General features: G+C 36.9%; 2 protein-coding genes and 1 long non-coding RNA gene across 7 annotated transcripts; 2 read left to right on the forward strand and 1 right to left on the reverse strand.

The window, feature by feature from the left end:
• The first annotated feature begins 663 nt into the window (after positions 1-663).
• On the forward strand, positions 664-6435 carry LOC120735376 (CD209 antigen-like protein C). Its single transcript, XM_040034714.1, has 5 exons — positions 664-865; positions 1668-1769; positions 2977-3278; positions 4397-4491; positions 6279-6435. Exons 1-5 carry the CDS (start codon positions 796-798, stop codon positions 6433-6435), a joined length of 726 nt encoding a protein of 241 aa, XP_039890648.1. The 5' UTR covers positions 664-795.
• A 3355-nt stretch (positions 6436-9790) lies between these two features.
• On the reverse strand, positions 9791-13915 carry LOC120735455. Of its 4 annotated transcripts, none has more exons than XR_005696254.1 (7): positions 13478-13915; positions 11858-11989; positions 11641-11740; positions 11463-11522; positions 11282-11372; positions 10961-11118; positions 9791-10312 (listed from the first exon to the last, which is right to left on the reverse strand). It is a non-coding gene; the product is annotated as an uncharacterized LOC120735455 (long non-coding RNA). The 4 variants fall into 4 exon arrangements; XR_005696253.1 differs by having other exon boundaries at positions 13473-13915; XR_005696255.1 differs by lacking the exon at positions 13478-13915 and having other exon boundaries at positions 9791-10297; positions 11858-12959.
• Positions 13916-18098: 4183 nt separating this feature from the next.
• vtcn1 (V-set domain containing T cell activation inhibitor 1) lies at positions 18099-22623 on the forward strand. 2 transcript variants are annotated; one of them, XM_040034862.1, is made up of 5 exons: positions 18099-18853; positions 19389-19453; positions 20741-21091; positions 21418-21669; positions 21905-22623. In XM_040034862.1, exons 1-5 carry the CDS (start codon positions 18822-18824, stop codon positions 22021-22023), a joined length of 819 nt encoding a protein of 272 aa, XP_039890796.1. In that variant the 5' UTR covers positions 18099-18821; the 3' UTR covers positions 22024-22623. The 2 variants fall into 2 exon arrangements, with proteins under 2 accessions (XP_039890796.1, XP_039890795.1); XM_040034861.1 differs by lacking the exon at positions 18099-18853 and having other exon boundaries at positions 18860-19453.
• Positions 22624-25620: the final 2997 nt, after the last annotated feature.

A 25620-nucleotide genomic window follows, 5' to 3' on the forward strand; every position in this document is an offset into this window, starting at 1 on the left:
AATCCCTTCACTCAGTGAAGCAGTGGGCAGCTACCAATCCAGCGCCTGGGGAGCAGTGTGTAGAGACTGTAACTTGCTCAAGGGTACCTCAGGGTAGCTTGGATTCGGTGGAATCAAGTCCCCGACCTTCCGATCAAGGGGCGACCACTCTACCTGAACTATCCCCGCCTCCCACAATGTTGGCTTTTAACTCAAGTTAATAACCTCAGACCTGTTTTTTAATGTTAATACAATGTCCTCTCATTTATCTGTATTTGTTTCTCTATTTTCTTCTCTTGTTCCTAACTGATTGTGAAGCACTTAGGTCAACTCTCTTTCTTTTAAATGTGCTATAAAAATAAAGTTTGAATTGAATTGAATTGAAGTTCATTGGACACAAGGCCGAGTGGAATGTGATTGATTGGTGATTTCAGTGCATCTTTGTGAGATTAATGTATATGCAGATTGCCTGCTCACTTTCATTATACTTTTATGATCCACACAGTGGGTAATGAGCAACTTCAAGGGACAAGATCTAGACCTTCTGCTGAGTTTTGAATTTTGTTGTATATCTGTCTTTTCATGTAACATTAGTCATTCAGACTATTCCAGGAAACTTCAAACTTCAAACTTAAACTGTGTTATAGAAATGTTATTAGAAGTGACACTTCTGGGTTCAACACATACAGTATGACTTCCGATAAAACTTCTGTAAAAGACAAGAAGGAACTAAGCTAAAAACTTCCTCATTTATGCTTCAAGTAACGTGTACTGCAGAGCCGACTCTCTAAAAGAAAGCTGACTATCTCAGGAGAGATGGAGGAAATCTATGTCAATGTTCAACATGGCAAGTCAGTCAACAGAAGCTCTTCAACAATTCAAACAGGTAAGAATTTCCAGTTTGATGGAGATTGTCAAAGGACTGAAATCCCCCAAACCTCATCCATCTAGGACTTGAAGTAATGTGATGAATAGGAACTCAGCGGGGTAACCATGTACATAGTTAAAAACAAGTTGTAAGTGTTGTGAAACTGGAGTCTCTGGAGCGGTCTCAGCAATATAATATTTCAGAGTGTTCCAGGCGGTTAATTATGGCCAAACAACTGTAATCTAAAAATTGGAGCCACAAGTCTTTTCTTTGCTGCTAATTTTTTGTGATGTTGAATTATGGACGTTGGAGGAACTATGAGACCATAGTGGTATTTAGTGGCAGTTATCCCATTTCATCTATTATGATTAGTCTTGGTGATTTATAGAAATTGGCTTTCGTGATTTAAATGAATATCTTACCTGCATTTAAAGTCTAAATTGTGTTGTTAAACGGTAAAGGTTAAAATATGTGTATGGCTATTACAGCTTTTATTGCTTCTAAGAGGTTGCTCTAGCCCACAAGCTGACCGTCGCTTAGGGCGTTTATTTCTTGGCCTGCTACTTTAGGGAAACAAGGTGGAGTGACTGACTGTACTTGACTAACAGAGTTGCTTAATCAGAGTATGTTATCAGAGACAGTGGTATCATTATCTAGATGTAGGCATTTAGGATGTCTCCTTTAATTAGTTTCTAGTAATTCTAACTCAGAGCCTTAAGACGGACAACCAGTCCAGACTTACTGTACCGCAGTAACTGAGTATATGTTGCATATGTTGCATTATGTGAAAGACATCTCTGACTTTTTTTTTTCTTATCAGGTCCAAAGAGCTCTGACGGGAAGTTTCACAAAGCTGTTATTCTTACTTTGGGGCTGCTGAGTGTTTCCCTGTTGGTTGGGCTCATTGGCCTTGGTCTTCACTGTGAGTTTTGTTCACATTTAGCTTTATTCAGTTCATTTTTATATTCTGTATTCCGTATTCATACGGGCAGTTTATGCCAAGCCTTCAGTGCTCGTTTAGTTCGCTCATCTATGAGAACACAGTCATCAGTTATCATCGAATTATTTATAACTTCATTACATCACTGTATATAATTAGAAAATAATAAGAAAAAATGGCTGTTCATGAATACAAAACAAATAAAAATAACAACAGATATTTATTGTTCTTCTACACTAGCTTCATTGTCATTGTATGAGAGAAAATAACAAATTATAGGCACTGTTAGAATAGCTGTTTTTATTTACAGATACGGAAGTCAATGGATTCCAGTGACTCCAAAGTGCCACTGCATTAAACATTGTTTGGCCAAATGTATTTCTAAACAGCGTACATGTAATGTACACATGAACACATGTACACATCAAATAATTTCAGTCGCTGAAAGGACCAAGCTGCAGGCACCCCGTTATTCCAATATTAACTGACACCATCTTTCTTAGGTGGCAACTATGGTGTCATTTTTGTGCCTCTATTCTAACTGCACGTAAAAAAAAAACTTTGCAAGCACAAATGTTGCATTTTGTGGAGTAAATTATTTTTGAGCGAAGAAAAGTGTAGCTTAAACTAGATTAAAACCAACAGTGGTCTTAAAAAATTATATATTTTAAAATGAAATAATTAAACATACTAACCGAAAATGCATTGCAATAGCTAGCAAGCTGACTGGAGACCGTAACAGCCAATCAGAATTTTCACATCCAAGTCTGTGATTGGTTGGTTGGTACACCTAGAATGGTGTACAGAGAGTTGAGCGTGCACCGAGCAGAGATGTTGTGAGCATGAACGTCACACTGAGAACAGCCAGCAACTGAGCAAGAGGGGCTGTTATTGTGTTATATGCATAATAGCAAACACTGAAATACATTTCTTGCACGCAGAAATGAATTTTGTTTGCGCCAATTAAACGTTTCTTCACTCAAAATAATTTTCTCCTCAAAATGCAACATTTGCACTTGCAAATTTTAAAAAAAATTTAACCTGCACTCATAGAACAGAGGCACAATAATAATGCCATAGGTAACATATGTTGTAACAAAGCCTGTCAGTATTGACCAACTCAGTTGTTAGTTTTGTCCTTAACATAATAAACATAAATATGTCGTTTTCTAAATGTTTTTATTTCCAGATCACAGTGAAGCTGCACATTTCTCTTTTCTCAAAAACAACCTGACCGAGCATCTCCAGGCCTCTATTAATGCGATGTCATTCATGACCAGAGAGAGAGACCTGCTGAATTCAAGCATCACTGAGTTAAAGAAAGAACTAATTTTAACCAGACAGAGAGAGAAAACTTGTCCAGCAGGATGGAGGATATTTAGTAGTTCTTGTTATTTCCTCTCCAATGACTCTGGTTCATGGACAAGAGCCAGACAGGACTGCAAAGACAAAGGAGCAGATCTAGTTGTCATTGACTGCAACAAGGAGCAGGTACTTCCCTAACAGTTGACCAGACTGCTTAGTTAATGATATGACCATAATCATAATAATGTGTAAGTAAATAAACGCAGTAACTACAGATCGAATTGCGTCCAATGATCTTTAAGAATGACATTCTTAAAGTTGTTTTAGCTGAATGGAAAGCCATGTGTGTGGGTTTGTTTGTTTGTTTTTAACTGGAAAGTTTCTGGTGTTTTTAGTGTTTATTGAGTCATACTCAGCATGTATCTTCTTCCATCATGGTGGGGTGAGTTGATGCCAAATAGTAGGATTTTGGAGAAAGAGAAGGAAGTTAGTCAGAACTGAGGAGACTGCACTGCCAGAAGGCTACATTGGAGACACTGAGGACAGCTAGAAGTACCTTAGAATTATACAAATTGCAACCATGAAGAGGCCGCTAGAAAAGCCACAACCAAATACCAGCAGAGTGTCAAGTCCTAAGGTATCAATTGAATGGCAAGAACAAGATCTGCTGAATCACCACGTACAACCTGCCAGTCATCATATACTCTACTGGAATAACCAGCTCGCCAAAGGAGAAGATAGAAGTCCCTGACATCAAGACAAGAAAGCTCTTTACCATGTATGGAGGGTTTCACCCCACGTCCTGCACCCTGACATTTTATGTGAAGCTAAAGGAAGGAGGATAAGGACCAGTGATTGTCAGAACCATCATCCAGAATGAAACAACAAAAATGGGTACATCAGGAAGATGGCCACAATTAATTTGTGCTTGGCGAATACCTCAGGCATTAGAAACCTGAGAAAAAAAGATGAGCAAGAACATCATGGAAGGACAGTATGTACTACGGGCAGATAGAAGAAGTGGCTGATATCAAAAAATCCTACCAGTGGCTGGACAAAGTTGGATAGAAAGACAGCATGGAGGCTCTAATCATGGTAGCACATGAACAAGCCCTGTGCATAAGACTGAAGGCGGGGGTCTATGGTGGTCTTAGTCTCAAGGTCAAAATGGGGTACAATACCCCTAATGTAATTTAATGTATAATAGCTTAATTTTCTGTTTAATGGTTTTATAATAATGATTCAATTTTTAAAATATCATTTGTATCTTTTTTTATCATTAAAAACAGACTTTTCTCTCCAAGTTAACAAAGTCAGAAACATGGAGCTGGATTGGTTTGATGGATGGGAGCAATGAGGGAACCTGGAAATGGGTTGATGGATCTTCTCTCACTCTAAGGTTACAGGCCCTTCTTTATTTTATTCCTTTTTTTCCCTTTCTTAAATATAATTTTTACCATGTATTAAATGAGAAAGAAATCAAATTTTAAAAATAATTTGTGTAGAAATTTACTGATGTAAAAAAATGTTTGTTTTTGTTGTTGTTTGTTTTTCTTTAAAAATGTTTACAAAGTATGCAAATCACCACATATCACTGTTTCTTTTCACTTTTTTTATCACTTTTGGATTTGAAGAGTATCCCATTTTGAACAAAAGAAAAGGATTAGGTAGTTTGCATTACTTGTTGTGCAGATCATAAGATATCACAAGCAATGCTGGCTGCTCAGCATGCAAAGAATGTTCTGTATTTATTTGTCATACATACAAGTGTTTATGGTTTTAGAGAATGAATCTGTCAAGAATCACATTTGATTTTTAAGCCCCACCCACATTTTATCGTGCATGTATTCTACGTATTAACTTTACACTTTGAAACTACCTCTGTACATCAGCTGTTTGCCAGAGATGCGGTTCTGAGTTGGTTGCTTTTACAGTTTGCTCATTTACTTTTTATTTGCTACATTAATCTGTGCATGTGTATAATCACCTACAGATCATAAACATCAATGTTCTGCTTGGCTTCTACTCTGGTCTTCCATCAGTCTTGCATCAAAGAGCATGGATTTATCCATGGTGTGCTTTTGCAAATAACCGCAAAATTCTGCTGGGCTCTAAAGTGATCCAGGTCCAGGCTTTGATAATGGGACGTTGAAATGTGCATGACAACAGAAAGTATAGATGGATTCTCATTGCTGTTTCCACAGACAATACTCAACTGTTGCCACAAGGTGGCAGTAATTTACATGATAAAGGCAAATAGCATGATCTTCTGTCCCTTTATGGGAGAGACTTGATATAATTTAATGGGGCGGCATTCAAGCAGGCCAAGAACTGCATCTGAGTTAAAACATACCAATGAAAAAACGTACCATGGCATACGCAGATGAACCACAACAGACAAGCGATTGACAGGAATCCCAAAATATTTATATTTGATCCTGGAATTCTTGACAGTATTTTGACACATACCAGCAAGCATACATGGTGAACAGGCCAGTGTTTTTGCCACTCTAAACTGTTCTAGACTAAACCTTAAAATCACTGTCAAAAAAAAAATGTAATAATAACTTTAAAAAGTATACACTTGTCGAACTCCAGGCCTCGAGGGCCGGTGTCCTGCAGGTTTTAGATATCACCCTGAGTCAACACACCTGAATCAAATGATTCATTCGTTACCAGGCCTCTGGAGAGCTTCAAGACATGTTGAGGAGGTAATTTAGCCATTTGAGTCAGCTGTGTTGGATTAAGGACACATCTAAAACCTGCAGGACACCGGCCCTCGACGCCTGGAGTTCGACACGTGTGCACTAGAACAAAAATGACATTAACCAAACTAAACCACCATACTACACGTGAGCATATTACTACCACTTATGCCACTTAAAGCCTTTATTGTATCATACACCATACATAGAACTTTGAGGTTAAATAATGACTTGCGATGTCTCTGTTCATTAAGACTAAATCATTTAGATTTGCTAAACCCATAAAGCAGAGGAGGTGCCTTACACACACAAAAAACCAAAGATTTATTTTGCGCAGTACAAATATCAGTGTTACTGGAGTTGTCATTTTTAGGCTCAGTACAGAAAAAAATGTAAATGTGTACAAAAATGGGAATCATGGAAAGACTTCTAATATTAGAGATTAACAGTGTCACCATTGTCTTGTTCTGAAACCTGTTAGGTACTGGGAGGCTGAGCAGCCTGATAACGGTGGTGGTGATCCAAAGTGGGGTGAAGAAGACTGTGCACATATTAGAACTGGCAAGGATACAGAAGAAAACTGGAACGACCGCTCATGTGATGCTACTCTGAGGTGGATCTGTGAGAAACTGGCTTAGAATAGAATAGAATAGAATAGAATTCAACTTTATTGTCATTGCACATGCACAGGTACAGGGCAACGAAATGCAGTTTGCATCCATCCAGAAGTGCTTTAGTGATATAGATATATTACAATATATATTAGCAATAATATAGATATGTGAGTATATTACAGAAATGGGTCTATTATGGTATGTTATAATGTACACGGTATGAAGTATGTTGTGAATATTCTATAACTATAAGTATGTACAGGCTGTAGTGAGTACAAGCTATGAACAGGATATAAATATGAAAAACTATACAGAATATGAAATAAGTAACTTTACAGATAGCACTGAGCTATATGTTTACATGCTTTTGAAAGGCATAGTGCCAGTTCCATCTCATCAAGAATATTTATTAAAAAGGTTTATTAAAATGTTCAGAGTACCTGAAACCAGTTATGCCATGGTTACTAGACACTGTCTGTATTTATGTAGATTTAAATGGAAGAAGAGCTGTACAGTAACTCCAGAGGTAGAGGTAGAGAGTCACTGTAATTTCAAGAAATAAAATCTTTACTCCAAGTAGAAAAGCCATAGTTCATGAAAACCTATGACTATTTAAGACTTAGTTAAAAAAGAAAAGAAAAAAAGGTTAAATTCCAAACATAAAAACAGATACACTGTATATAAAAGATAGTTGCACAATGCAGGTTTAAAATGAAGTCAGGGTGGAAATGTCATATACCTGTCTTTTTTTTTCTACTGACCAGCAGAGGGCAACCTTGTAGCTGTCTAGAACTCGACTTCTGGCTTGATTTAAAACCTCAGTATATATTTTTCTAATGACTTTATGGTCTCATTCAGTAGTATTATGACTTTATCATGTTTAGTTTGGAAAGTGCCATTTAAAAAATACCATGCCATATAAATAAAAACATGCTTGTGGATGAAACTCTATCAAATGATATACAAGTTAATATTCTATCAATACCATACTAAACCTGTACCCGTGAAGCACACATAAACACATACTGTGTTGTTATCCACAAATCTCTGAGGAAAGTTTCCAGCACATTTTTAAATCTATGCAACAAAGAAGTAAGGCAGTTCTGGATGGAAAAAATTCTAATTCTAGTTTTGATGCCTTCAGTGAGAATCTACAATGTAAAATAAAGCCAAAAAAACATTAAATGAGTGGGTGTGTCCAAAATTTTGATTGGTAGTGTATGATGACTTGCCTTCAGTCTGCAGAATCTTCCTCATCTGAGGTGCAGGAGCATTGCAGCAGCCAATCCCTAGGGATCCCCTAAGGATCAATAAAGTATTCTGATTCTGATTGTGATTATTTTGTGGCGACCCCATGCAATTACATCTCCATATTGTCACCCTACATTTGTAAGTGTCACATTCACGATGGTGGAATCTCCAGCAGTGTGCCCTCTGCAGTCCCAGTCTGCCAATACCAGGCTCTCCTTCTGCATGCAAGTTTCATCCAGAAAAGACGACAGCAGGAATACTCACTGACTGGAATGCCCTCAAGAGTAAAATTATGTTTAATTGGAACATGAACATTATTGCTTAATACACCTCCTTTATTATTGGACTACTTTTCATGGCTGAATTGTAGTTCCTTTTATCTAAAAACAAAAAACAAAAAACCAATGTTAAGTACATTATACTCAAAAGAATCATATCAATCAATCAATCAATCAATCTTTATTTATAAAGCACTTTTCATACAGCAATGTAGCACAAAGTGCCTTACATGGTTAAAAGCAGCCCACCCCACCCCGCCCTCCAACTCACTCCCCACACTCTTATTAACATAAACAATCATGGATACATACACACACATCACCCCCCCCCCAACACACACACACACACACACACACTTTGGGCTGGACAGACATGAGCCAGGTGATGCACATTTTAATTCCAGTGAAAAATACTATGTATTCCATTTTTGTTTACATTTAAGTTTATTGCTTGAACTGTTCTTTCCTTGCCATGTGTTTTCTTAATGTTGAACAATATTTTCTGACACAAATAAATAGAAAACGATCATATGCATGATTTTCTTGTCATATTCTCTCAAAATTAGTGTAGTAAACTATTGCAAAAAAAGTAGAAAGAAAGTAAAATTATTTAGGAAATATATAGGAAAAACTTATCAAAAGGTTATAACACAGATTTTCGTTTGTAAAACGTCTTCTAAATTAACAGGTAAATAGATAACTGACTAAATAAAATGTCCACATGAAATGTACATATGAGATACAGACTTTTATAGATGTAAAGGTTCTAACAAATGACAGTTTAAAATATTGCTACAGTGTCTCCAGCTGTTTATTGTTCCTCATCTTCCATCAAGTAGAAACCAGGGATGGAAATTTTCTCCCAGGCTTCAGAAGCAGCAATGTTTGCATCGTCATTATCATCATCGTTTCCTGACAGCTTAATAGCTTTAAGGTAGGGCTCACAGATGTTTTTTGCTTTTTCTGTTGCCATTTCTTTTAGTTTGTCGTTTAGGTGAATACTGACTTCCTCTGCTAGAAGGTCTTCAAATACTACACTGTAGTAAGGCTGACAGCGTGGCCTTGTTTTAAAACAGCTGCAAGACAGTCTTTTAATTTCACAGGTCGTCCAGACAAATAAAAAACCACAGATGAGAAAAAGACCATAATCCTGGAAAAGAAAAAAAAAGATACAGTTTGAAAACAATTCACATACTTGTTTTAAGTGTAGGTTTGTTCTTTTAGTCAAGTTCAAGTTTATTTCAACTCTTTTCGCATTTCTTAACATTCAGCTTCCAATAACCTGGCAGTACATAAAGGTCTTTTGAGCATGGACAGTTGTTAAAGTGATGTTTTCTTTCTCTATTGTCAGTCAGACACACAGCTTTTGAATTTTGCGCAAGCATCCACTTGATGCTCTGAGCGCACTAAGTAAAACATTGTGATACTTTCCTTACATGGAGGTACACTGTAAAAAAAAAAATCTGTCAAATTTACGGTAAAATACCGGCAGCTGTGGTTGCCAGGAATATACCGTGTAAAAAATGTGGAATCTGTAAAAGACAATACGGTATACTGGTTTTGTAACCCTAATTTTTAAGGTAGACAACGTATTATTTTACCAAAATCATGATAGAAAAAACCAAATATATTTGTCAATTATACAGCAATTTAATGTAAAAAATGCAACTTTCCATAGCTTTTTACGGATATTTGCAGTAAAAAAAAAAGTTATAATATAATAATATTTACAGTAATTTGTTGTTAATTTAACAGTAATAGGATAGACCCTATTATTGTAAATAACTGTAAAAATAACAGAAATATGTTAAACCTTATTAAAACCTTTGACAGTAAAAAACACAGTGAAATTGTATAACAAATTACAGCATTTTATTTTGACCAGATACATTTTACGGTAAATTCCTGGCAACCACAGCTGCCGGTATTTTACCGCTAAAAATACAGTACAATATGAGGAACATAAATGGTTTACCGTACATTTTACATTTGCAACCGCTAAATATAGAAAAATCTAAAGATGCTCATATACAACCAAGGTAGAGAATATTACTGATAAACAATGAGAAAATTTGACATACCATTTGAAAACAGACTAAACATATCATTTTCTCCATTCCTACAAAACAGCATAGATCTTGAGAATACAGCATGTGTCCATATATATGGCTGGTAATCCATGGAGGAATGAATAAACATGAAACAAAATATTACCTGCCCCTGACCTATCAACAGTAATGAGTCACTGGGTCCTGCCTTGGTGAAGGAAAGGACTCGGTGGAGTTTCTAATGCGCATGGTGTTGAAGATACAAGCTCTGCAGGAGTACTTCAATGTCCATCAGGAGTTCACTTTGGACTGGCAGGATCCCCTCTGCAGCAAAAAAAATGGACAAAGCTTGATCAGTGGCTTGAGCAAAATGCACAGAAATGAACAAAACGTGCTGCCAAAAACAGATCTAATGATAAATGATTTCTTAAGTGTAAAATATACAGTTCTTAAAGGATAGCTATTGTCAAAATGCAACCTGGGCTGTTTTTTTTTTTGTTTTGTTTTTTTTACTGTAAACGAGACAAGCATATATCTAAAAGCATAATTACGACAAACGAGCCGTTTTTGAGATTGACCGTGATTTTGTTTTGTGGTCAATAGCCAGTGAATGGGAATACTAGGGGGCCGGGGCATAAATTTGAGCACATCAAAATCGATACAGTAAAAAAACAGCCCAGGTTGCGTTTTGGCAATAGTTATACTTTAAATCTACTTATGTAAAAGTAATACATAGACAACGCAGCCCTAATCACAATCATAATTTGTTGGAAAACGTATTTAAGTTTCGTATTGATTTATCATAGAACTTGAAGTTAATGGCTGAATGCATGGTGATGAGACCTATCATTCAATCTGCATTTTATAGCGTGTGAAACTGCTCACCTGGACATGAACCTGAGCTCGGCTGATTAAGATTAGTGTCTCCTGTCCATCTTTCTTTAGCAAAACTTGAATAATACCACTGCTTACCTCTCATTGAATCTTTGGGTGCAGACTTAATTGAAGAGCCTCGTATAAACAGGCAGGGTGTGATGTTTAGGGAAACCAAAGAATACAGACGCCATCATTTCTGCCAGAAGACTCATGGGGTGCAACGAAGCTTTCATTGTGGACTGGCTAGATACCTTCTGCATTCAGAAAGAAAACAAGGGCATACACCATAAACAATAATAACTGACAAAAATAATGAGACAAGAAATTAAAGTAACAAAATAAGTGCAAATCAAGTTTCCCTGTGTTGCAGTGTAGCTGAATGTTTTTCAACAATTTGATTTACGGTAAAACACATACCAAATATTTCCAGCCAAGGTTTGTTTCAATCTTCAGCATGTTTTTCCTGCCATTGTCTTGAAACTGTTTCATCTGTCCCTCTCATTTGATGCTGTTTACAAAAACAAAACAGCAATATTGTAAAGGGAAAAAGGAAAATTAATTTAATGGAAAAAAAAAAGATTATGACCTGAAATCTCACCATTTCCTGAGAGTCACAGGTCCTTTGAGTATCCTTATGGTTTCTGCTCAAATTCAGTGTCTGAAAAGGGAAGGAACAAAACAAACCTTTTTAATCATAATAAAGACAAAATAAGATTTAGAGACAGACGACAAAGAAATGTGTAAAATATCTTCTTGAATCTGTTTACTTTACTAACCTTGAAAGAGACTCTTGGGTCTTAGCTGTGCCACCACCCTTAAACCTTAAAACAGATGGAGACGATATGCTGGCCTGGCTTGAAATTTCCATATTTGGTGCTGTAAAACAATATCACAAACAATAGATTAATTGTACTTTTTGGACCTTGGCCAAAGCATAATAGAAAAAACAGAAAGCCCTTCATGGCTATTGTGCAATGAAATCATAATACTTACTGGTTTGTTTCTCAGATGTCTCCACTCCTAATGATTGTAGTGCCTCCAGTACAATTTCAAGGATTGAGGCAGACAGGTCCGGCAGCACCTTAGTAATGGAACTCCTTATGCTGTCCCCCATTTCCAAGATGTCTGATAAAAGAATGTGAATAAAGGTCAATTTACACCAAGTGGTACCTTTGGTCTTAAAATATGAAGCTGATCTTGCTTGATACTACACTTTTATACAGTGTTTCGTAAGTACCAAACTAACAGCACCATTATTGTGACAGCACACTGTGTTTCAATGGAACCATTTGGTACCCATACTTCATGTAAGATGTTAATGGATAGAAATCAATTAAGTCAATGGGTTTTGACCAAAAAAATCATTTTATTTAAAACAGCTTACTATCACTTATGTCACACAGAACATCAGCAGGAGGCTCAGTAGAGGGCTCTTCTGATTTCTGCCACAGATCAGACTCTAGCAGACATCTCAAAGTCTCTCTTAAAGGCACATAATAGGCAAACCTATCTTTTCTGTTTTCATCTCTCCCTAAAAATATTTTCTTTGGTTCCACATAGTTGAAGGCTTTTTTAAAGATCTGAGCTCTGGAGTGCACTGTCCTCAATGGCCCGGTATGACATGCAGAAAAAAGATCATAGCTTTTGACAGACTCGCAGACTTTGTTGATGTCCTCTTCTGATAACGATGTGTCATCTTTTGACAGTGATGCAAGTTTACCCAAACTGTATGTCTGTCCCAACTCATGCATGTTCTGCATTTCCTCTACAATGTTCTGTATGGTTGAAGCAGGCAGTAGAAACTGACCCTGCAATTTTAAGTAGAATAGTGAAACGTTTCTCAGAAAAAGATCACAGAATTCAGGGGGCATTTCCATGTTATCTTCATGTGTAATAGACTGTGCAGCAGGCTCGGAAATCAAGGGTACAAAGTCATCTGATGTGGTTGGAACAGATGATGATTGACATGCAGACTCTCTATATAAATCACCAATGCTGCTGTCTGAAAACTCTGTGTTTACGTGACATGTGAGCAGTAAAAGATGATTTAACTCTAAAGGTATTTGTGCATCCTCTTACTGGTCAAGTGACCACGTGTCCGATGTTCAGATGAGCTATTAACTCTTTAGAGTTCTGACACTGATGTTCACACATCGCCATTGCACATGTAAACGAAGAAACCACCACCACACCAGTGACATGGGTGGGGGCAGAGTGTCTTCGGTAAAAATGAGCCTTAAACGCGCCATACCTGGTGTATGTCTGCTTGCAGCCTGCTTCAATACACCGAAAGAAACAACGTGGCTCATTCCGATGCAGTTTACAATGAAGCACGTAGCCCCTTGATGACTGAACTACCTTACCACAGAAATTACACGTTAACATAACTCCATGTACTTTGGTAATTCCTCCCTAGCGAATTAAGCACGCCATATACAGAAACTAATCCAGAGCAATGCTTCCCTCGCAACAGTAATGCTAACTCAACTCACAAATGCTAACTAAATTCACAACCTCACTCATAAAAAAACGAACTGCTAAAATTATCTATAAACGCTGGGCTGGTGGATTTTTATAACAGAGATAACTTGAAGTCGCATGTACTCACCTCACCTCGAACTAATTGTAAGCTGCCAGGATGTCTACAAATTCCAAAGATGCTGTGGTCCAAGCAGCAATAAATGGCGCTAATATACCAGTTCAAAACTGTGTCCGTTAGCGAAGCCAACTTGAGTCTCCTGCATGAAAACAGAGCGGTTGGCACACAGCTCAGCAGCGCGCCGCGCTATTGGTCATTTTCAGGTGACGTCATCCCGCAATGTAACGTCGCTCTTTGTTTCTTTAGGAGGTTCGAATTTGATCAGAAGTCACGTCTGCAGACCGCTGCAGCCATGTCTTGCCTTGCTTCCCCTTTTTTTGGTGAAATGGTTCGCTCATACTGCACAATGTTGCTACCAGATTTTTTTTCTCTGCAATTCGAACGTAAAACGTCTGTACACAGTTTACCAGCAGTTTAGCTACCAATCAACAGCGATCACACAAATTCAAAATTTAAGGGCGACCCACTTAAGGTGGTCTGATAATATGGCGTGTAACACAACAACATAAAGTTGTTTTAAAATAATAATTAAAAAAAGATTATTGAAATCAATTTTATTCACAACCATAAACTTTATTTTTAACATCTTCTTTTGCTGTTGATTTTTTTATCAGAAGGTTAACAATAATATACTGCAGGCCTAACTTTTAATCTGTATATCAGTATCTGAATTTTAAAATAAAAAAATACTATCAGTTTTATTGTCTTTCACTGCTGATATTTGCTTTTTTTTAATGGTATGTACTGGTTGTATTATTACGGTGGACCCTATTTTTTAACATCTTGTTTCTGTAAAAATGAATGTTTTTGTTTGCTTAAAAATCTACAGCTTTATACTGTGAATTCCAATGTGCACAACCCCAAAAGATGTAGTTTTACTCAAATAATACCGTAAAATCTAAGTTTTTCAGACATTTTCAACATTACAATATGTAACTGTAAAATGTATGCATATTTATTTGTTTTCACAGAAAATATTTATAATTTCAACATTTTATTACAGTAAAAAACAAAGTTTTATCCAGTCTCATAATTAACGGTTATTCAATCTATTTAATACAGTAAAAGGAAGTTTTTGCTTTTACGCTCCATTACCGTTGGAATTTGACGGTGTTTTGCTGTATATTTTACTGACTTTTTTTACAGTGTAGAACTAAAATGCTTTTAAATGTAACAAAATTTCATTGTCTTACATTTTTTAACATATGAATTTTAGTTTAAAAATGATGTTAGTCAAATTGATGTTGCATGATTGTTGTGTGTTGTTACTTACAAGTGATTGAGTCATATAGTCTCCTATAATCCGTTGCTCCTCATAGGTCAGATTTTGTTTGCATGGAATTCCAGTCTGGTTCTTGTTGAAGTTTGTCTTTAGGCAAACGAACCAGTCTCCATCAAAAAGAACAGCAGATATCCATACAGCCGCCAAACTGATCCACTTAATGAAAACCTTACAGACATAGCTGCCAACACACATAGCACATCTCGAGAAAGAGTGACACCAGTAAAAAATCTTTCTTTGGTGAAAAGGTTCAACAATGATGACAATAAAGGCGAGGATCAAAGGCGGCAGAACCATGTACAGTACACCATTTGGATGCAGGCCCGGTTCACACGAGCATAAAAAATGCATGTTAAAAATGTACTGCAGGATGTAGAAGATGACTATGAGCACCAAAACACCCACAGAATTTCTGATTACTTGAAGAAGTTTGTAAGTAAACTCCGGAAATGCCATCCTGGATGAAATTAGTATTAGATGTCTTAAGTTAGTAAGTTAGATTTTTGAAATGTTCCTCCTCCAATGGCTGAGTGAAAATGAAAAAAAAATTCTGAAGCATAAAGCATATACTACCATTATATTGCCTTTAAATACATTATGTGCCCATGGTTTACCACAATGGGGCTGTTTTAAGCACTTTCAGAATGATGCAAATCTTGGTTTTCACTTCTCAAATACATTTTTAGGGTTTTCCAGACAGATTCTATTCACTAATGAACAACATCACGGGGGGAAATTTCAGGAAATACACATTAAAGTTATTCAAACAATATAGTGATATGGTTAATAAGATATCAGGTTAAAGTTGGTTAACTGTGACCAGTAATAAAAATGACCTAACTCAAGGAATGTGTTGTGTCTACACCAACAACTTGTCTCATAACAGCAATTGTAAATTGTATCATAAGCTACTTTGTTACTGGCAGCTTGTTGTAAAAACACATTTATTCACATGTTTTTAGTTTAATCTATAAAACAAGCAGTTTAACTGGCATAAAACGGTATTTTTGCAATATGATGAAAACTTATAACTAAGAAATGGTAGGTATTAAAAAAAAAACTATCTACAGCAGCTGGACAGTATCTGAAAGTCATGTTCTAGAGAAATAGAAAAATAATCAGCAAATACCTGGCACAGGATGTGAGAGATACACCTAGCACTTTGCCAAGGTAAGAAGGAAAAACTCCCTTTTTAAAGCCACGGCCAGTTGGGTGGGAAGAGAAAAGCAAAGAAAGACAGGACAAAGGATACACATGGGAGAGAACCACAGTTTAAATTTAGTTTTTAGAGGTATAAACACATGGAGACCAAAAAGAGAGGTGTGAAGAAGAAGCCCTCAGAGCCTTTAGGCAACCTTGGCCTATAGCAGTGAAACTAAGGGAGGATTCAGGGTCACTTGATCAAGCCCTAACTATATGCTTTATCAAAAAGGAAAGTTTTGAGCCTAATCTAAAATGTAGAGAGAGTGGCTGTCTCCTGAATTCAACCTGAATCTTTTTCCACAGGAAAGGAGCCTGGGAGCTGAAGGTTGTGCCTCCCATTCTACTTTTAAAAACTCTAGAAACCACAAGTAAGCTCACAGTCTGAGAGCAAAATGCTTGGAATAATACAGTACTATTTAAGAAATCAAGTGTCCTGGTTATTCAAGACCTTGCATGTAAGGATGTGGATTTTAAATCCAAGTCTGGAATTAAGCGGGAGCCAGTGAAGAGAAGGGAGAATTGTGCTCTCTCTTTCAAGTCCCTGTCAGTACTTTCACTGCAGCGTTCTTGACTAACTGAATGCTTTTCAAAGAACTTTTAGACAATGATGAATCACAGTCGTCCAGCCTAATAAATGCACCAAGTAACACCATGCATGAAAATACAATAACATCTAGAAAGCACCTGGTAGGAAAAGGCTTCATTTTTCAGCATGACTGTGATACCAAACACACTGTCAATACAGTAAAAGCAAAGCTAGATAGAAAAATTCCCAATGGAGCACTATCAGTCATTGACTGGCCTCCCAAGTGCCACCAATAAAGAGCTTTGACTATCTTTCCAGAATCATGGAGCACTAGTCCTGAAGACATCTGAAAATTACAAGAATGCTTGCATAAGTTGAGGCTGTGTTGAAGAATAAAGGTGGACATACTAACTGTTAGCTTTCAAGCTTGTTAGAACTGAGGTAAGGGCAAAAAAAAGATTTGCTTTAATGGTTTGTGGCTTGTGTGCTATAATTTCATGTATGTTTGTGTAATTTGATCATTTTGAGCATTCATTTTTATAGCAAAATAACATTTTACATAATGCGCACCTTTCTAACACTAATCTTTAACAAGGATTGTCAACAAAGTAGGATTTTGGTTGCAGTTATCTACTACAAAATGCTTGCACCAAGAATATATGTGTCACGGACCCGGCTCTGGGGACTCGGGGTCCGTGGGCAGTGGGGACTGTGACTGTTGTTGTTATTGTTATTATTATTATTATTTGGTGTGTTGTCTGCACTGCCCCTGTGCACATCTGTGTGTGTGTATTGCCTTTCTGCTGTGGCCAAGTTACAGGCACCTTCAGCCCTGGGGGCGTGGCCTAACTTGAGGGCTGGCCACACCCGAAGTCCTGGCCGCACACCTGCTCCTCATCTGGGCTCGTTGGGGGAGCTATTTAGATGAGTGATGGAGCTTCCACCGGCGTGGGATTATTGCGTTGGACTACACGTCAGTCTTCTAGCATAGTCAAGTGTGAGTGTATGCCTGCTGGGACAAGTGTGTAACGGCTGCCTCTATTGTTTTTCCCTCAGGAGGAGTGTGGGACAAGAAGGAGCAGTGAGCACGGGGAGTGCAGGGACACTGGAGCAGAGAGCACTACACGGGGACTTTAGGGAAGAAGACACTACACGGGAGTCTGGGAAACTGGGGATTCATTGTTGTTTACTTCACCACCTTGTAAATAAACACTGTTGCACTGAAGAGTCCGGCGTTTGGGTCCTATTTCCCCATCTCCCCACGGTCTGCCAGCCAGACCGTGACAATATGTGTTTGTTGTTTGCTACAAAGCAAAAACTAAGCCTTTCATTTTGTTTTATGGCTTAACAGTTTAAAAACTCTAGATTTCACAGTTGCATGCTCACATCTCTTGAAAAACTAAAATAAAAACTAAAAAAGAAAATGTTTCTTGTTTCATAAGATCATATGATGTGACATACATGTGCTTAAGTTTCAGTTTGATGTACACATTTGAGGTTGGCAGAATTTCTCAGTGGTCAAGAGGACTCATTCCCATACCCTGTGTATTTAAGCCCTGTGTTTTCCCATGCTCGGTGTCGCGTCGTACCCTCAGATTATGCCTGTGTGTTAGGACTCGTAATGTCTTCACTTGTCACACAAGTGTTGCATGCCACATTTCTTTCGATACTGTAGTTCAGTCCAAGCAGATATTAGTATGAATGAGGCTAATCGTCTGTTTTGAAATGTCAAAAATATCACCAGAGATTCTCATCATCTATTTTTTTCTTTTGTTATTTTAGTGAACAATGTTTGGTCCTTTTCATAAATAAACAAGTGTTACGTATGTTCTCTTTTTCCTCGACAGATCAAATTTTGTCCACCTTGAGTAAATTTGCCAAACCCAGGGTGCTACTCTTTTTCCTTGTATGCATATTATGCTTTTGCCGTAATAAAACCAGCAGCAGTCGGTACTGCATGCTATAAATATATACATGAAAAACATATTCTATGTCATAACTACTGTAAAAATGCTTTTCTGAATGTAATCCCTTCACTTTGTAAAAGCTTAACTAACATCACAAAAATAATCTCTTTCTCTTGTAAATCAGTCACATGAACTTTTATTTTGATAAGATAAACGAGCTAGATGATGACCTGTCAACCAAAATGAAGAACACACCTTAAAAGTAATATTTACTTATGGTGTTGTATTGTAATTTTCTAAGTGCTGTGAGAGAGGCTGAGCAGACAGTTCTGTGCAGGCTGCTAACAGACAGCAGCAGAAATATATTACTTGGATAAAAAAGTGGATAAAGAATAAATAATTGCCTTTTTTCTTGGTCTCAAGAGATTTCATCAGGAGCCATGGCCACGCTCGGACAAATCATCTTCTACAGGTGCGACCATGAGGAATATTTAGTGTTGTCATTCAACTTTGAAAATATTTAGGTGTCTCCAGTGGTAACCGAGTATGTTTGCTTTTACTGCACCAGTAGAGAAAGAAAACATCTCACTTTGATGTTATTTGACAGCTGTAGTTGCTGATTACTTCTAAAGTTTCAGATTATAATACAACAACATGTTATTAAAGATTAAACTTATGCTTCACAACTAGTTTAATATGTGATCCCTAACAAAATAAAAGTTGCTGACAGTCTGTCAAAGAGATATTTCTCCTTTAAATATTAACATTTTTGAACCACAAAGAAAACACTTACAGAAGAATTGAAAACAATCTCCAGCTTTCTTATTGCAATGGGGTTTTTTGTCCTGATCATCACGAGACCCAAAAGACCCAATGCATGGAGCCCAAACCCTACAGTTCCAGGAAGAATAATAGAAGCTATTTGAAGAACTGCTATGAAACTAATCCTTAAAAACTAATACTATGTGTTTTGTTACAATTGCACTTGTGTTTTTCTTGTTGTACAGCATGCTCGTCATCATCGTCATACTGAGTTTCTTCATCATCCTCTTCTTCTCTCTGGCCTTCTCAAGTAAGACCCACAGATCTGTTTGGATCCTCTTGTCATTAGTGATGGCTCTGTGAGGCCTGGGGTGATACATGGGTGTGCTCACCACGTGCTGTGTTTGTCTAAACTAAAATACAGTCAATCCATGTGGACGGCAACACGGCACGGCATCGAGTGTTTAACTGTGAATATTCATTTGTGTCTGCATGTGTGATGATCGGTAAATATTTGTAAGTGAGGCTGACTTTCCACTTGACAGAAATAATGTTGATAGCCAAGTAACACATATACTCTATATTCATGTTTCATTTCCTTGAGAAAATGTTTATGTGTGTTTAGGTATGCTCGACTGGTGCCGGTTTAACATGGTATTAAGGGAATATTGACTTTAAATATCATTTGATAGTTTCATTCATAAACATGGTGCGCCTGAGTATTTACTGTGGAATCCTGTCCTATATGAACCTGTGAAATTGGTATTTTGGCCATCACCTTGTTGATGTCTTGAAAGTGGGCGTGACTATATTTTAGAAGAATGTGTGAAGCTGATATCTAGCTAGCATTCAAGCTAGATTAATTCGCATGTTAGTTTTATTAAGTTACAAATTTATTAAATATGCACAATGTTATTACCTGAAAAAAGGACTTCTTTTTTTAATTTAACTGAATGCCAAAAAAGATCTGATTGTGAACCAAAGGACACGCCATGCTCATACAGTAGTGAGTCATCAGTCACAGAGTAAAAAGCATACCGCACTTTGAGTGGGTTATTTTTATAAATGGCACGATAATTTCCAAGCTAAACATGATAAAGTCATAATACTACTGACTGAGACCATAAAGGCATTAGGAAAATATTTACTGAGGTTATAAATCAAGTGAGAAGTAGATTCCTTTTCCTGACAGCTACAATGGTTGCCCTCTGCTGGTCAGTAGAAAGAAGACAGGTATAGGACATTTCAACCCTGGCTTTGTTTTTCAGACCTGTATGCTAGAAGCATCTTTTATATACAGTCTATCTATCTGTGTCTTTAGAATTTAATCACTTTTACTAACTCAGACCCCTAAATAGTCATAGCTTTGCTTGAACTATCTCTTGAAATCACAGTCTCTATCTCTCTCTCAGGATATGTGAATGTGAAAAATGTGAACTTATCCTTAAAATCTTCCTGCTAAAAGTTTTATAACTGCCAAAAGCAAACAACACTTTCACTAAATATCATTTAAATCGGTTATTAAGTTGTCAACAAATTGGAACTGATTCAAATGTGCTAGTCTATAATATGTGTATAAAATGTCCACATCCCACAGAGCCCCAGTCCAATGTGATAAGCAGCAGTACAAAGCCTGTCGCCAACCTTGGTGAGGATCAGCTGCTCAGCTGCTATCTTGACACACAAACTTCCCAAGACAAAGTGACAGTGACCTGGAAGAAGACCGACCTGACCGGCCTGGTTTACTTTTATCAGAATGGAGCTCCGGATCTGACGAATCAGGCGTCACAGTTCAGTGGGAGAACTCAGCTCTTCCCTCAGGCTGTAGTCACAGGCAATGCCTCTCTGCTGCTGAGGAATGTGAGACACAGTGATGAGGGGAAGTACACATGCAGCATCAGCTCCTCTAAAGGTGGAGGAGAGGTCAGCATTCAACTCAGAACAGCAGGTAGGATGACTCACTCTTCAAGATTAATTGTGTGTTTATCTAAACATTCTTTATTGGCATTCATTAGCAGCATGGTTTGCAACACATTGGAATAAGATGGTATAAGGGCATTTCTAGTTTTTGTAATGCTGGGAATTTTAACCAACGTGCTGTTCTGAGTAATGTGAGTACTGAGTGAAGCTTCACTCTTAATTGCAATATTAACTCATTCACTGCCAGCCATTTTCAAATCAGGTAACTCCCCACTGCCATTGACGTCTATAGACGTCAATGGCAGTGAATGAGTTAATTGAGGATTTTTTTTCTTCCCTCTTTTATTACATCAGCTTTTTCAGCACCCACTTTCACCTTCTCAAATGGCACCCTGTCTGCTGAGGCAGTCAGGTGGTTCCCTAAGCCAAGCGTTTCATGGTTAAACCAAACTGAGAACATCCTGAATGGAAGCTCCACTTTCACAGAAAACTCTGAGGGGATATTCAGCATTTTCAGCACACTGCTGTCGGTCCAAGTCAGTGACACCTACAGCTTCAGGATTGAAAACAACTTGGTGATGTCTCTTTCTGAGGCAACTATATCAGGTAGTCTATATACTTTTACATTGACCTGATACCAAACACATTTGTACTAAAGGACTAAAATTCATCCTTTGACCTATCTTTTATTTATGGAGGCGTAACACTAAGTCAGAGGAATATTTCTTCAATTTAAATCAAATCTACCAGAAAATAAAAGCAAATATATGTATTAATAAATATATAGCTAGGCAAATAATATTATAGGAAAAAAAATAAATTATTTTTCTTATTTTTTCAGGCTCGGACGTTTCATGGAGGACTTATTTCACCTTCAGTGCTGCTTCATTCCGTCCAGTTGGATCACTTTATCTCATTATTATGACCAGTTTCCTCTGCATCTATTATGTGACCTTTTGACACACTAATGTACACAAAAAAACACAACAAATATAGACAGATACTTCCCCTGGCTGCATATGTGTGTGCATGTGCTGCATTTAAGGTCAGGATATGTCCAAAGTAAAGACTGATATTCACAAAAGCGGTCCTCTTTGAAGATTGTGTAGCTTTACTTTAATGTAATTTATTACTGCGTGTGTTACAGTTGTGTAGTGCCATTTAACTCTGTGCTGGATGTTTTTAATAATTTATCTATTAACTTTTAATATTATTTTTTACATCCTCTAATGCATTTACAGTGTGTGAACTGAGAGTTCCATTTAAATTATGTCAGTAAAGTTCAGCTATCTTGACTTTGAAATTTTACTTTAATGCAGACATGTAACATAATGAAATACAGAAATATAGAAACAAAACAAGAAAAACATTGAAACATTTACATTTTAGCACATTTTCTGTGACAGTTTTAATGTCTAATTCTAGAAGCACTCACTTTATTTCTTTAGAAAGCTCTACCTCTAGAGCATAGGTGTCAAACTCTGGCCCGTGGGCCAAATTTGGCCCGCAGCCTAATTACATTTGGCCCGCGAAGCCATACCAAATTACTATCAGAGCTGGCCTACTGGTATTATACAGCTAATATATATATTGTTTAGTATTAAGCTTTGCTTGTTCCATATTCAGTTTTTCAGCAAAATGTGTTTTAGTCCAAAAGAAAAGATTCATTCTTATATCTGGAGGAATAAATATATTTCAATAAATATTAACGTTAGCCTGCGACTTTGTTCCAGTTTTGAATTTTGGCCCACTGTGTATTTGAGTTTGACACCCCTGCTCTAGAGTTACCTTACACCTTTCATTTAAATCTAAAAACTACAGACAGTGTCCAGTAACCGTGGCAGAACTGGTTTCAGGTAATCTGAACCTTTCAAATAAACCTTAAACACCTCAGTCTACAGAAATCTGTAGATTCCTCTTGTATTTTGTGAGGATGATGTTTGCAGCTGTTTATTCATACTCGATTTATACTGTTGTTCTATTTCCATCATCTGATGTTTTTATAAATGCTTATTGCTCTAATTCCTCTCAACAAATATATTTTCACCCAATGAGACTCTGATTAATGACGGAATTTTAAAAAAATTAAATAATTAAAGTTTTATTTTTGAAAAATACTTTTTGTGATGTCAAGGGTGATAGTGTTGCTTTAAAATGTTTTTTTTTTTTTTTAACTTAAAACCTTTGAAAGTAAATCCTGGGGAATTGATGATTGTGTCCTCCTGTCTGTAGTGACACTAACTTTGCCTGATTAGAAGTCTGCATTTGGGTCCTTTCCACATCCACAGCACGAACGGTTTATCCCTGGTGGTAGGTGTCAGTTTAATTTCTCTGGTCTGCAGAGGTCCTCCATCAAATGTGTTTTCTGCATCAATTTATGATGAAAAACCTGTTACATAAAGGAAAACACAAAGCTAAAAAATCAGCCAATAGTTCAACATAATGCAGTGAGTCACATCGCGTATTGTTTTTCAAGTATTTGGTATTGTCAGCTTTTTTCTTTTAGTATTATCTTATTATTAAATTATTAAATTAAATATTATTACAGTATCATCTATGTATCTGCCTGGTGTCCGGCTGGTTTTGTGCCTTTTGTTACCTGCTTAAATGTGCAAATGTCACCTATTTCCATTATTTTAGTTGATTTATCTGCTCCTGGATTTTATTTCGACTTACTGTGTTTCAGCAAGATCTCATGTGCCAAACTTTTTCACACATCCATGTTTCACACCGATTTTTAGGAATCGCGTACATCTCCACTAGATTATTGAGGCTGACTGAAAAGGAGAAGTGTGAGCAACACTTCCTTAAGATTAGTTTGTCATCTAGCAACAGCACTTCGAAACTGGAACAAACTTGGCTCACACATTGTTCACAATCTCTCCTCCCTTTTCCTCCTTTGCGTTAAATGTGGCTTCTTCTTCTTCTTTTCTAAGTAATTATGCTTCTTTAATGTTTTTCTTCGGGTGAACTGAATCAGTTGTTAGAAATCCTGGTGCCATGCTGTAAACACAGCCAGCTATTTTTGGTGTTGATGCCATTGTCCCAAAAGGTGATTTCGTATGTTCCACAGATTATAGGACGACGGGTCATTTACAGCAGTTTGAACCAGCGGTCCCCAACCTTTTTTGCGCCACGGACCGGTCTAATGTCCGACAGTATTTTCACAGACCGGTCATTAAGGTGTCGCGGATAAAAACAACAAAAAATGATACAACCAAGACAAAAACTGTGATATTTTGTAAATAATAAACGCGAATTCACTGTGTAATTGTGTAACTATTTTAGCAGCGTCCTATGGGGCGCCGTTTGTAAAGTGAAACATGCTGAAATTAACGGCAACATTTTTCCACATTTAGCTCAAAACAATTTTTTACAACATTTAGTAAAATATTTGTAACTTTTCATATTTAAAACAGAATTTTAAATGTTAAATCTAAATTTTAAATATTCAATCTAAATGTTAAATGTTAAATCTAAATATTATATTTACATCTAAATGTTAAATCTAAATATTATATTTAAATCTAAATCTAAATGTTAAATCTAAATATTATATTTACATCTAAATGTTAAATCTAAATGTTAAATGTTAAATCTAAATATTATATTTAAATCTAAATCTAAATGTTAAATCTAAATGCTAAATGTTAAATGTTAAATCTAAATGTTTAGGCTACATGCAAATTTATTGCACGGATCAGCGGAAATACCAAAATAAAGCTTCCGAAAACCTCCGGTGCAAAAGTGTGCCGGTAGTGGTCAGACACGTTCTCACTCCCAAAGCGTAATAATTTTCGCTAGGTAACAAATTGTCAACATTTTATGCTTTCGGGTACCCAACACGTTCCTAAATTACGGCATCGGAAAAAGGAGAGCACATGAGAACCGTTTGGACTCAATCTACACATGTTCGTTCATTTTCTAAAAATTGCTTTGGAAAACACTATTTTACGTCATTTAACTGCTAGTAAAGGTTACGAATAAGGTTATAGTTAGGGATAAGGTTAGGTTTAGGGCTGGAACACATGGCTGGAACGTCTATTATGGCGGGACCGTCATTCCACTGGAATTCAGCCATAACCCGACCATGAGAAAGCACGTCCAGCGATTTAGCTGAAAACATCGGAAGATCCGTTTTGTCGGCCATCCAAAGGTTTAGCAGTAGTGCACTCTTAGCAGCTGCAGTCTCCACTTCACAATCGCTGCAGCACATGTCCAGCAAAATCGCTGGACATGCTCGTAGGCAAGAAGTGAAGCAGCACATGGCGGGGAGAAGTGAGGAGGAGAACAGACACAATTTTGCACCGGAGGTTTTCGGGAAGCTTTTATTTTGGTATTTCCGTTGATCGTACAATAAATTTGCATATTAGCCTAAACATTTAGGTTTAACATTTAACATTTAGCATTTAGATTATATAATATATATATATATATATATAATATTTAACATTTGATGAAAAGTTACAAATATTTTACTAAATGTTGTAAAAAATTACTCGAAAAAATATGTTTTTGTAAGGTTTTGAGCTAAATGTGGAAAAATGTTGCCGTTAA

Source organism: Simochromis diagramma, unplaced genomic scaffold (genome assembly GCF_900408965.1).
Source record: "Simochromis diagramma unplaced genomic scaffold, fSimDia1.1 OVJJ01000091.1, whole genome shotgun sequence".
Lineage (NCBI taxonomy): Eukaryota > Metazoa > Chordata > Actinopteri > Cichliformes > Cichlidae > Simochromis > Simochromis diagramma.

What these genes read in the sequence shown, in the direction of transcription:
- LOC120735376 (XM_040034714.1), top strand. Translation starts at nt 796, where the DNA reads ATGGAGGAAATCTATGTCAATGTTCAACATGGCAAGTCAGTCAACAGA. An exon ending in CTCTTCAACAATTCAAACAG is followed by an intron (nt 866 to 1,667) that starts GTAAGAATTTCC and finishes TTTTCTTATCAG; the next exon opens with GTCCAAAGAGCTCTGACGGG. An exon ending in GGATCTTCTCTCACTCTAAG is followed by an intron (nt 4,492 to 6,278) that starts GTTACAGGCCCT and finishes GAAACCTGTTAG; the next exon opens with GTACTGGGAGGCTGAGCAGC.
- vtcn1 (XM_040034861.1), top strand. Translation starts at nt 19,345, where the DNA reads ATGTGTTTTGTTACAATTGCACTTGTGTTTTTCTTGTTGTACAGCATG. An exon ending in CTTCTCTCTGGCCTTCTCAA is followed by an intron (nt 19,454 to 20,740) that starts GTAAGACCCACA and finishes CACATCCCACAG; the next exon opens with AGCCCCAGTCCAATGTGATA. An exon ending in TTCTGAGGCAACTATATCAG is followed by an intron (nt 21,670 to 21,904) that starts GTAGTCTATATA and finishes TTATTTTTTCAG; the next exon opens with GCTCGGACGTTTCATGGAGG.